Source organism: Notolepis coatsorum (genome assembly GCF_963971535.1).
Source record: "Notolepis coatsorum genome assembly, chromosome: 20".
In the NCBI taxonomy this organism is placed as follows: Eukaryota; Metazoa; Chordata; class Actinopteri; order Aulopiformes; family Paralepididae; genus Notolepis; species Notolepis coatsorum.
The window spans coordinates 60289321-60302447 of NC_140184.1; the positions used below are offsets into that span (position 1 = coordinate 60289321).

Sequence of the window (13127 nt, forward strand, 5' to 3'; positions counted from 1 at the left end):
ATCTATCCTTTGTTTATTGCACTTTGTTCTTGCTGCAAAAAAATAATGCTAGTGTTTGGTAGTCGCGAGGCGACTCTTTTTTGGAACCAGTTCGTCCGCCTCCATATTCCATTGCCGTTTTTGAATAAAACGCGTAGGGCTAACGTTTAACCTCTTCCGCCCGTGCGGTCCGGGGACAAGTCGAGTCGAAATAGTCAATGCGCAATGGAGTTGTCCTTCACCCTGTGTCTACTTTTGTTATTTTGGAGGCAATTTTGCAGTCAAGGAAATTTCAAGCAAGCATTTAATTTCTTCAGAAGACCACAGTAATCCTTTCGCGGTCATTGTCGCTGATGTTTTCAACAGGACGGATGGACAGTCGAATAGTTATGACGTTGTGTCGTTGTCACGTTGTTACAGCAAGCCTCTTCCATGTTTTGGTACAGTTGTGCTCACATTTGCAATCATTCCGTGCCCAAGGGACGCTGATTCGTTCCCCAAACCACCTTTTCAAGTGGTCCCTGGCACGGAACGCAGCATTTTCTCACTACACTACTTTTGGGGCAATCCTGCTCGGAAACAGCCCCGGATGCCTAGCAGGGTTTCCGTTATTGGTGCCGGTCTGCGTGTCCTGCAAGATTTCAATCTCCCCGACAAATGGGACAAATTCCGGTCAGAGTTTATTGAGCTTAAAAACAATTTATAGGCAGGCTATATAAAGAATGACATCCTCAAGGCATGTAGATTTATAATATTTTAACTTAAAACTAGGCTACTTTTGCGTATACATTATATTCCAAATAAAATAAGTCCTGTCGATAGACTCACGTGCTGCTGCTGACTTGAAATCAAATAGGAGAATGTGGGCAGTCGGCCCGACATTAAACAGCAGTCTGTTATAATCACATTTTTATGAGTTAACGAATTCCGTTATATTGGACATTTGTATTAATTATATCAAGCGAAGAACTGAGCAATTTGACACTACTGAGAGAGAGAGAGAGACGGCAACATTATGGTGTGGGGTGAAATCTAAACGTTGCCTGATTTGCCGAATCCAATGACTATTGCCGCCTCCCAACGAAGCGATACGCTAATCCAGCATCAAGCTCCCGCCCCGCCATTCTCATCAGCCAGCTCGACATCCTAAACCAATAATCGTTGTATCAGAACACTACACACATATCATAATGTTCACGGCAAACTGTAGTTGATCTGATCACCAGGTATGTTTTATTAACGTAGGTTGAATAATTCATATAAGAAAAACGATAGGGAAATCTCTCTTACCTTTCTCCACTGGTTAAAAATGCCAGGACATGGTGATACTTGCTGTGCGTGTGAACTGAACATATCCCTTGGACATGAACTGACGGTACGTTTTTATTGATATATCATTTGGATGTCACCACGCATTTTGGCCGGAGCTTAAAAAAAAGTGTTGATAGAATTTTACGTTCTGAGCGCGGTTATTTGAGTATAGACCGTTTCACGCTATTTAATTTTAGCCTATTTTAATACAATTCAAATTGTGCTTAGAGGGAATTATTTTCACAGGACATTATGACCCGAGAGATTTAAATATGTCGGACTTCAACACAGGGCTGTACGCTAAGCTTTTTCACTAGGGGCACACTTGCCCCTAAATGAGACATTTAGGGGCAAAAAATATTTTTTAGGGGCACATTTTTAAATAACAATTTTACCATTATTAAAAAAATATGTTCCTCCTGCCTCATTACTGTGGTCCTTTTATTTAACATTTAAGTGCGTTTGTTTTCAGGTTTGCATCTTTTATAATGACATTCATATACGGGACACTGTGACCGTGACAATTAATAGTATTATCTTATTTGCATATTGTCTCATTATTAGATAGATAGATAGGTTGATATTTTATAAATTTAAGTAGACAGTATTTCACGTCCTAATAGTGGGCTACTACTACTCACCAAATCGATGGCTGAACCTGAACGTTAGAAGTGTCCGTGTCCGACTCCCCGTCAATCAATCATCACATCATCACGTCAATCATCATCATCTTATCATCTCTCCACATCGGACGTGGTTGTCATAAGATGGACTGATATCCACTCAGTTGTTCTTGCAGAGCAAAATTTGCATCTTAAATGTATTGAAATGAGGTGCTTCTTTGGCGATGCAATAGTCCATATTGAAAGGAAGAGAGGCCACATTCAGTTTCGTTTTGCTAGGAATTATGGGATTTGGTGTTGGATGTATAGACTACGCAGATAGGGACATGGTCTTTAATCGCACGATAGATTACAAGTACCAAGTATATAGCGTGACCTAGATTCACTCCACACGCAAATCTTTTTTTTCACTCAGGCTAGGGCTGGGCGATATGGAAAAAAATCATATTGCGATAACGATATGATAATTTTATTTCTCGATATCGATAATTATCGAATTGTTATAAGTATAAATTTTTTTTTTTTTTTTTTAAACAACAGATGTATGTTTATTTTGCAGCAATTCTTTGTCATTGCCGCCATCTTTAGTGTTACATCCCCTCACACTCCAGTTCTCAGGCTGCAGCTGGTTTAAAAGCTAAAGTAAACCGGCTTCTCTGCTGGCTGTGGCTCCAGTTTATTATTTATGCTAGTTTATTTTCGATCTTTTGGCGCTTTTTTGGTGGACAAACCACTGCACATGTGCACTGTGACTCGTGACTGGAGTCTAGTTCTGCTAGCACACATAGCCTACTGTGTACAGACGGTTTCAAAATGTATTTTAAATTAGAAAGCAAACAAAATAAATGGACAAGAGAAAAAGAAATCTGAATTTGGTCAGTATTGTCATTTGGACAAGCAAAGCCATTACTTTAAGTTGCAAGAAAGACAAGTCTGTCCACTGTCTCTGGTTTTAAAACTGCCCTGTTGCAGGTAAAAAAAAAAAAAAAAACGATTTTTCGATTTTTTTTTTATTTCGATGTTCGATATCGATTATTAAAATATATCGCGATATTTATCGTTATATCGCCCAGCCCTAACTCAGGCTATCTGTGATCGCAGTAAGTTCATTCATTGCCGACAGATTCTTTCATAGCACCACGACATTGTGTCTACTGTACAGCCTTGGTTGTAGGCTAATGTTTTTTTTTAAATGTATCCAATTTGTATGGATTAATTTAGGAGTGAAATGCGAATGAAGGGTTGAAATCACAACTCGCAACGTTGCTCCCAAATAATATTTCCAACTCGCAACGGCCAAATTAAGGGGCAATTTGCGACGAGATCATCGCAGTGTACAACCCTGCTTCAACAGATTTTCCCGGTAAAAAAACTAATTACCGGACAACGGAAACCCTGATGCCTAGTGTGAAAGCACCCTGAGATACTGCAGTTTTGCATGGTTTCTGTCGTCGTCATCATCACTGTGACTCGGTTTCCATCAAACCTACTGCTGGGTATCATCTCTCACACTGAGACAGCAGCAGTTTATATATCCAACCATCTCTTGTCCCCATGCAGATATCCGTGATACAGTCAACTACAAGGAAGTCATGAAGCAGTATGGTCTTGGACCAAATGGTGGCATCGTGACCGCCCTCAACCTGTTTGCAACACGCTTCGACCAGGTAAAGGCTCAGACCACCAGAGAACCAAATGTCTTACTAGAAGAGATTCTAGGTGCAGACAGGAGCTACTGCAGTTCTACTTGTGTTCTTATGAGGTTGAAACTACATAGTAGTAGCTTATTGGTGTAACACTCTCCAGTTAAAGGTAGAATCTGTAATGCTGTCAAACGGCGACCTCTAGGCAATAGATCCCCTCTTGGTATGGCACGTTGTTTACATATTTCGCTGTGACTACATTTGGCATGGAGGTCAGGTGTGTTATGCGTGTTCATGCCAATTGTCTGAAAGGGACAAAGGGTAATGGGAGTGGCCTATCACAAAAATATTGTAGCCATTGCAAATTTGTGCTTGTTTTTGTTTTGGTCTGATGTGTGGGTTGGAGTGGAGTGGGGAGAGGCAGAGGTTTACGCTCAGCCATTGGCCAACTATTTCAGTCTGAACTCTCTCCTTCCATAGTGTCTGAGACACTCTTTTGCAAGGGCACTGTTGCTGCATCCTGGGCTTAGTGCCACCCAGGATGATTGTGATTGGTTTAAAGAAATACAAACAAGCCAGAGAATATTTTCCCCTATACTGGCATGGTATGGAATGTTACGCTGCTGGCCAGTAGGGCTGAGCCCAAACATTCAAATGTTCGGACTTAATTTGAAAGTCACGCACGAACACAGACACAACAGTCTAGTAGGGCTGTCTTAAATACTTCGAAGCTTCGTTCGATGGGCATGGGATTCGAATATGAAAATAAAATTTGATTATTATAAAAACAAATATGATTTTATTTTTTAAAATAAACTCTGCCTCTCTTTGTTAATTACAACAAGCAATGCTGTTTGTTATTTAAGATGAGGTCGGACTCGGCACTGACAGATTTGTGTTCATTGTGCTGCTTTTATAAAGCCTCAAATGACGGCTTACAATATTTCATGAAAGCAAAGTGTTTTGTTTGTCTAAGATTTGAAAAGGTTTAAACTTTACAGCACTGACAAAGTTGAACAAAGTGCTGTACAAGTCCCACAACAAAAAATAAAATAATAATAATAAAAAATTTTATATATCTCGAAGCTTCGAATTAAAATCGAATCTTGGCCCCGAAGCTTCGAATTCCAAACAAAAATTCGAAGGTCAGCCCTACAGTCTAGTCATACATTATCAGGAAATGAATCAATCATGCAAAAAAGAGTCACTCACACTCACCCGTCTTATTTCTAGGGCTGACCTTCGAATATTTTTTTGGAATTCGAAGCTTCGGGGCCGAGATTCGATTTTAATTAGAAGCTTCGAGATTAAAAAAATTTATATACATTTTTTAAATAATTATTTTTATTTTTTTATGTTGTGGGACTTGTACAGCACTTTGTTCAACTTTGTCAGTGCTGTAACCTTTAAACCTTTTTAAATCTTAGACAAACGAAACACTTTGCTTTCATGAAATATTGTAAGCCGTCATTTGAGGCTTTATAAAAGCAGCACAATGAACACAAATCTGTCAGTGCATAGTCCAACCTCGTTCTTGAATAACAAACGGCATTGCTTGTTGTAATTAGCAAAGAGAGGCAGAGTTGATTTAGCAAAAAAAAAAAAAAAAATACATATATTTATTTTTTAATATATTCGAATTTTATTTTCATATTCGAATCCCATGCCCATCGAACGAAGCTTTGAAGTATTTAACCTGTTAAGCCTTAAGGGGACCCTGCTTTTCTTTATCATAAATCGATCAATAGAGACCGTATTAGATCCCCAATTATCATACCATGGGGTATCATTGGAAAGCCACACTCATTGGCTACAACCCTGTGAAAAAGATTTTCGAGATCGCCGGGTGGTAATGTGTACTTTTGCGTACTTTGGGGCACGCCTCACATATCGATACAATAACCCCTTACGACAACGTTCCAGTAGAGGTCCCTCTAGAGCTGCTATGTGGTGTTACCGTCACATAAACGAGACTAAACACTGGATTGATTATTTCTGTTGATTTTCACTATGTAGAATGAACCATTACTTCTCCGAGGTATCCATGTCAACCTTTTAATTTTGCTTCCTCAGGTTATGAAGTTTATTGAGAAGAAACAGTACCATCACCAGTAAGTAGTAGCCTGCACTTTAGTATGATAAGCTGGGCTGATTCTTTAGTAGTAGCCTGTACTTTAGTATGACAAGCTGGGCTGATCCTTTAGTAGTAGCCTGTACTTTAGTATGACAAGCTGGGCAGATCCTTTAATAGTAGCCTGTACTTTAGTATGACAAGCTGGGCTGATCCTCTAGTATTAGCCTGTACTTTAGTATGACGAGCTGGGCTGATCCTTTAGTAGTAGCCTGTACTTTAGTAGTTATAAGTCCGTGGCCGACGTTAAATCATTTATGTAGTATGGGTGATATATATGTAGAAGGGTGGATTATCCCTGCTTATGGGAGTAGTAGTACACAGCCACCTGGTAGCAGGATACTATAGAATTGGATCTATATGGACCCCCGTCTTTGGCCCGGAACGTCGTTCTGGAGGGCGTGCAGCAGGAGTGGATGGGGCCCAGGATTTACTAACCTGGGGGATGGTACTCTGGTCTCCCTCGCCTTCCAAGGCGGTCAGCAGTAGCTCCCCACACACTCAACTTCCCCCAGTACCTCCGACAGCCCTCCCACACCCGTTGACTGTCAGTTCAATAGTGTTATTGGGCTTCCCTTTAAGCAGTACCCTTCCTTGACCACCTGTATAGACCCTTTAATTAATGTGCTGCGAATGGGGTGGAAGGGTTAAATAGTTATAACAGTCGCAAGTATTTACCCAGGGGTTAGGTTAGCATATATGGAATAAACAGACACACACACAGTGCTCCCAATTCTGTCTACTTTATATGAAGCCTGGTCAGTTTATCAGTTACAAGTTGTACTTCAGATTATTCAGATAGCACGTATTCATAAACGGCACCGGGTGCTCTCACTGGTAATGTAGGGGAACACTATTCCCATCATAGGCACCGCATGCTCAATGCATTAATAATAACCCCGCTTAGATTAGGGGAGACCCAGCCACAAAGTAGATGATTCATTGGGAATTCAAATAATAATAATACAAAAATACAAAAGAATACAAAAATACAAAAGAAAGTAAATGTGGGCCCACGTTACCAAATAAAACCTACACTAAAGCCGGCTTATATTGTTTGGGGTACCCCTTGCCTGTTCCTTAATGATAAGCAAGCAGTGCAAGAATGCGGAAGCATTCTACCGTAGTGGCGTGCGGTAATGCGCCTTTCATTTTCCGCCGCCCAGCGCCCAGGTGCGTGCACCGGCGGCGGCGTGCTCGCTCAGGTGCGTGCGTGCGCCGGCGTGCTCGCGCGAGGTGCCCGCGCATGCGCATGAGATCCCGCCTTGGTTCGACACGAGCGGAGCTCAATATATATAAGTCACCGCCCCTTATCCAGTATCGAGAAATAGCTCAATTGGCAACACTGCATGGCTGTGGATCCTACAGCTCGTTTGCTGGCGAGTTCGAATCCCATAAAATATATTTTTTTTAACGTGATTTTTTTTTTTAACGTGTATTCTTTCGCCGGTTAAGGTTAGGCATGGTTAAGGTTAAGGTTAGGCATTGTTTCGGAGTTGGTTAAGGTTAGAACGGTTAAGTTTAGGCGCTGTTAAGGAGCTGGTTAAGGTTAGAGTTTGTCAAAGAGAATGGCAATATTCTTTCTATGGTTAAGGTTAGGCATGGTTAAGGTTAAGGTTAAGGTTAGGCATTGTTTCGGAGTTGGTTAAGGTTAGAACGGTTAAGTTTAGGCGCTGTTAAGGAGCTGGTTAAGGTTAGAGTTTGTCAAAGAGAATGGCAATAGACAGCCTATTTCCGCGCGACAGCTCCCAAAGCGGGCCTGAAAAGAAAGGCGCTTTACCGTAGTGGCGTGCGGTGACGAATGCTTCCGCATTTTTGCACTGCTTGCTTATCATTAAGGTAGACGCGTACCCCTTAGACACTGGTCGTTAGCGTTCGCTTGAATGGACATTGCTGTGGGCACACGAGGTACCGTTCGTACTTAGCCAAGATGGCGGACCCACTCCTATCACCTCTCGTCCAGGTGACATGATGGCGTCGTTCAGGGCGGCTAGGTGGTGTAGTGGGCAAGGCACTCGCCACCAATGTGGAGACGCTGGGTTCGCGTGTTCGAATCCAGCTCTCCACATTGTTTTCAGTTTAGCTGGTCGTCCGCAGTAATACACATTGGCCGTATTACGGGGAGGGAAACTGAAGGGTGGGGAATGGGCGCTGTGGACAACGACTCCTACAGGTCGGTTGGTGCGCCTGCGCAGTAGAATCAGGAAGTGTCGGGGGCAGCGTGAGCCTCCCACGCGTTACTCCTCGCCACTGAGATCGAGCTGCGCAGGTGAAAAGATGCGACTGCTGTTACCTCAAGTACCGGAGGGTACTTGTGCTATGTATGACTTAGTCCACATTGAAGCCGGCTTGTGGGAGGCAAGAAACAGCGTTCGTGACAGGTGAGGGTTGAATTGGATGATACGAAATTGGGATGGGAGAAAAATATAGAAAATGGGAGAAAAAGTGGATACAAAAAAAAAAATGGCGTCGGGCGATCCCGCGAGCACAGCCAGCGGGCTGGGGTGAACAGCATGGGCAGTGGTGAACTGGAGGAGCGTGCTGTGGTGGCGACCTCTGCTGGTGGGAAGAGGCGTCCTCTGCGGCATCGGGGAGACGTCCACTGCGGCTGTTTGATGCTGGCGCGTGAGCTAATACTGTTTGGCTACCCTAAACATAGCTAAACTACGGGTCTGAGTGCACCCTCCTGCTATCGGTTGTACTACTAACGCAACGTGGCTGACTGTACCACCGGTCTTCAGTGCCGCGCGCCCGGTAGTCTACTGGAGTCAGATGGAGCCGTTAGCAGTCCTTCGTTCTGTATCGCTTACTCACACACTATCGCTGGTACTTCTAGGATAACACGTCAACTAGCAAGTACTTCTTATCACCCGTCGCTCTCCAACGGGGCTCTTCAACATCACTCCTTCAACGGGGCTCTTCCGGAGCACACGCCCGTTGCGACTGTTCATGGTCGAGTTCACTGCCGAAGAGAGCTTCCTGGTGCTTCGGCTCCCAGGTAATCCTCTCTTCCTCGTTGCTTCCCTCTCTCCTCCGCTCCACCTGCCACCACTGCCCCCTGCTGGCAACCGCAACTGATCCCACTATAGGACCACTTAAGCACGGGAGAAAGATGCTTCAATGTTATGTTAGTGATCCATAATGAAGCCGGAGAAGAGTAGCACCTCACCTCGTTATTAGACCGGGCGAGATATCAAAAGGAACACTGTTTATCACACTTTATACACACACAGGGAAAGTAACAGTTAAGTCAGCACTTCTGAATACTTAGCAGAATATTCAGGATGCTACATATAGATCAGAGCAGTTTGTATGTATAATAATAATCAAACACGCTGAAACTCACCGCAGCTTCCTCGTAGCGTTGGGCGATCAGCGTGGAGCAAAAATATCGTTATTATGGGATGTCGATGGCAACGGATCGATATCCAGTGTATCAAGATGGAGTCCCGCGAACGATGGCGAGTGGCCGGACGAAATATGGGTGAGCACCACTTCCGGCCGATCACTTCCGGTTTTGGCACCTCGCCGATCGGCCACCAGATGGCGGTCTTGAACCGTTGGAGAGTTGAGAAGAGATCTACAGCACCCGTCAAGTCTCCGTGGGTGAAATAAGATTGACATGACAGATTTTTGAAATATTGATCTCAAAGACGCTGTAAAACGTCATTTGGCAGATTACGCATGGCGAGGAATGACGTCTAAACACGTCATTGGCGATTAAAGGGTTAAAAGCAATTGATTTCAGTCTTTTTTTTGTCTACCCCTTCTGTGATATGCATGTGCTGACCGTTGACCCATGTTTCCAGGTATGTCTTGATTGACACTCCAGGGCAGATTGAGGTGTTCACCTGGTCGGCGTCGGGGACCATCATCACAGAGGCCCTGGTAGGTCGTCGCTCCCAACACAACTATCTACACAACCATCTACACAACTATCTACTAGGGATGGGCAAACCCCCCCCCAAACATATGATTTAGTTTTTACTTGATAGCAAACGTGACATAATAAAACAAGTCAGCTAGCTGGCTGCTGTCATTGCTAACAGCTAGATGTTTGCGAGTCGCACCAGGCTAACGTTATTTCCAGGAACAAAAGCATTCATTCGGAAATGTCTGAGCTTCCACGTTAACACTATCAGTGCCACTTGTTAACATGGTAAAGCATGGTTGAATGCCACCACCGACTTCAATGATAACGTTGTGAACGCATATTCTCTCTCTTGAATTATGGCTATGTGTCGAATCTGCCTGTCGTTTATCAATGACTTGTTTGCAGTCAACATTGTCGAAACTGATTGTTTTTTTATCAATTCATTTCCGTTTTATAGCATTTTGAAAAGCCCTTGTTTTCAAGGAAAATATAAAGATTCCGTGATAAAAGGCATTTACTGGAATATTCTAGAATACACAAACGAAATTTTTCGGTTTATTTATGAATCGTTTTCAAATAAACGCTAGATTATCGATAGTATAATATGTGTACTTATGCACGCTATAGAGGCGGGCTGAAAAATCGATTCTCTCATTTCCTCATCAGCCATCACAGCCACATACACACATAGGGAAAAAGCGTATATCTCCGTGAAAACGGGTCCTATTATCCTAAGGCTGGAGTTACACCTAGGGTGTTTTCGTTTCGTTTTCAAGATGAGTTTCGCTTTCCAGGTCGCAACGTAGTGGCAGCCGAGTTAGACATTCGTTTTGCAACCTGAGCACTTTCGTTTTGCCTCCTGAGCACAGTGATGTAGTACAATGCCAAAGCAGTAGGTGGCAGTAGGTGGTGAACATGAAGGCAATTTTTAGGGATGCACCGAATGGGAAATTCTTGGCCGAAAACCGATACCGAAAATAGAAAACAGTTGGCCGAAAGCCGAAAGGCCGAAAATGATTCATAGAATAGAATTTTTTTTTACCAATGTTTTGGAACATTATGATTATGGAAAAATATATGATTATGGCAAAACTTAACTTACATAATAAATAATCACTATGGGTCCATAACACATTTCAGCACTTCTGAATGCATACAGTACATTAATTCCATCTTTTCTCTGGCTGCCGCAGCGGACATCTGTGCTCTACTGAGCGCACCTTTCTAGTCCCCAGATGATGTGCTCTCTTGACTTTGGCACAGTAGACGCGCGACAGACAGACAGCGTCAATGTGAGAAACACAATCCCCCCCCCTCTCTCTCTGAATAATATGCATATTAGATCACTCGGTGATTAACCGCGACGGGCATCCTCTCTCTGAATAATATGCATATTAGATCACTCGGTGATTAACCGCGACGGGCATATAGTAAATAAGGATATAAAAGCATGTTAAAGACTCATTTATTGGACGTGTTGCGGGCAGAGTTTACATAGAAACAGCGCGACTCCCGACAGCGCAACATCATCACAACAACACGCGTTATGTTACAGGTTGTTTCTGTTTCGGTGATATATTTTCGGTGAAAAAACTCTTTTGGCCAAAAGCCGAAAGGCCATTTTTTGCCATTTTCGGCCAAAAACTTCGGTGGCCATAATTTCGGTGCATCCCTAGCAACTTGAATGTGCCATACACTTCATGCAAAAAAATATCAACAAGCCGCCATCTTTAAATGCCTCTGTGAGCTATTTAGCCAATGTACCACTTATTTTTCAGCAAAGAAAATGCAATAAACAAAACGGATACATTCACTGTGTGTTGCCTCTCATTTGTTGATGAAACAAAACTAACATCAACACAATTGACCACCAAGAGCGGAGTTTAGTCTCATCGGCGCCGATTTTGTTAGCTTACATGCTAACGTGATAGGAATATGCCATTATAACAGTATAGCATTGTGGCTAGCAGCTAACTTTAGCTCACGTTAGCCAGCCAGCACCAAACTGATGATATCAGGAGCTATCAGTAGCTAGATAACATTAGACAATGCCTCATGCATTAAACAAAGGTGAATAGATGACTGGGCCATTTTGTTTAATGCTTGTTAAGATTGAAAGAGGAGCTCTGAGCTAACAGGGTCTGGTAGCTCACGTTAGCCAGCTGCTCATGCAATCCTTAATGCTAGCAGAATGAATGGATGTAAACTTTATTTAACAGATTGCAGAATGGGTACAATACGGCTCAAGACTGTTGTAGCTTGGACTGGGGTCCTTATAACAATAACTTGACAACACATGGTAGCTGCAGCTATTTGGGACAGCTGTCGTAACCGGACGTTGGTGAGGGCACGCTGACTCTGCAGCACTAACCCGAGGCTCGATTGAGGAAATATGAATTCAAATCGCCAATAAATTAAAAACAAAAAACTGCATTTCTCGTCGTCGGCACGATAATAATAATAAATATTATTACATGGCGTTTTCACAATTGCCGAAATGCTTGCTTGTGATTGGTCAATAGCGTGCGTCAGAGGTCCGTTATCACACGATAACGGACCTCTGCCAAGCAATAATGACCGCTGTGCGCAGCGGTTTGCAATCAAGCCCACTACAACACTATCAGTGCTGCTCAGCATATGCACAGCTGCACTCAGTCATCAGTGCAATCAGACCACAGACCTGCCGACTGCCGATAATAATAATCACTTTATTTGGGCTGACAGAGCCACAGAACAACTGCGTTTGCATTTGATCTCGTCTTGTCGATGGTGTACAATGAATTAGGTATATTTGTTAGTAAGTTAGCCATGTAATAAGCGGGATAATGTATAGCTATACTCGATCATTGTCGCAAAATAATTGACCTTCACTGACGTTTAAAACACCTCGGCGCTGCGCCTCTGTATTTTAAACTCCGTGTCAGTCAATTATTTTGCGACAATGACCTTGTAGCTATACATTATCCCTTACATAATAATAATAATAATAATAATAATAATAATAATAATAATAATAAATAAAACGAGAAATAATAAATAAATAAAACGAGAATATTCGTCGTCGGCATTCAAAGTGTTAATGTATGGTTTTGTTTTTACTTAACTCTTTGACTGCCATGCTGTTTTTCCATCTGTACTCCCTGGCGCCAGTGTCTTTTGACCATTTTCACGATGTTTGCAGACCCATCGTATATTCCATATTATAGCTATGGATTTTATTTTTTATTTTATTTTATTAGGGATCCCCATTAGCTGGTGCGATAGCAACCAGCTAGTCTTCCTGGGGTCCACACACAAAAAAACATACAAAAACAATCACTATTGCAAAACCAAAATTATTAAAAGCCAGTACACACAATGCATAATGAAACTACTGTAACAATTAAGATGGCTAAAATTACATTAGTGTAAAACAAAAAAATACTTTACAGTGTTAAAAGCAATTTAAAAACCATTTAAGATTATAAAAGTTAATCTACTGTAATGCAGCAGAGGTTCCGAGGCAGGCCATTCCAAATAGTTAATGCTCTAAAAATAAAAGATCTCCCCAAAGCGCTGGTTCTAGG

At 42.4% G+C, this 13127-nt stretch overlaps 1 protein-coding gene across 1 annotated transcript in view; it reads left to right on the forward strand.

Moving 5' to 3' along the window:
- gpn1 (GPN-loop GTPase 1) overlaps nucleotides 1-13127 on the forward strand; it is a 72926-nt gene that overhangs the window by 12841 nt on the left and 46958 nt on the right. Inside the window, exons 3-5 of the mRNA XM_084337266.1 lie at nucleotides 3474-3580; nucleotides 5630-5667; nucleotides 9497-9575. Coding sequence (XP_084193392.1) covers nucleotides 3474-3580; nucleotides 5630-5667; nucleotides 9497-9575 — 224 coding nt within the window. The remainder of the gene's footprint in view (nucleotides 1-3473; nucleotides 3581-5629; nucleotides 5668-9496; nucleotides 9576-13127) is intronic.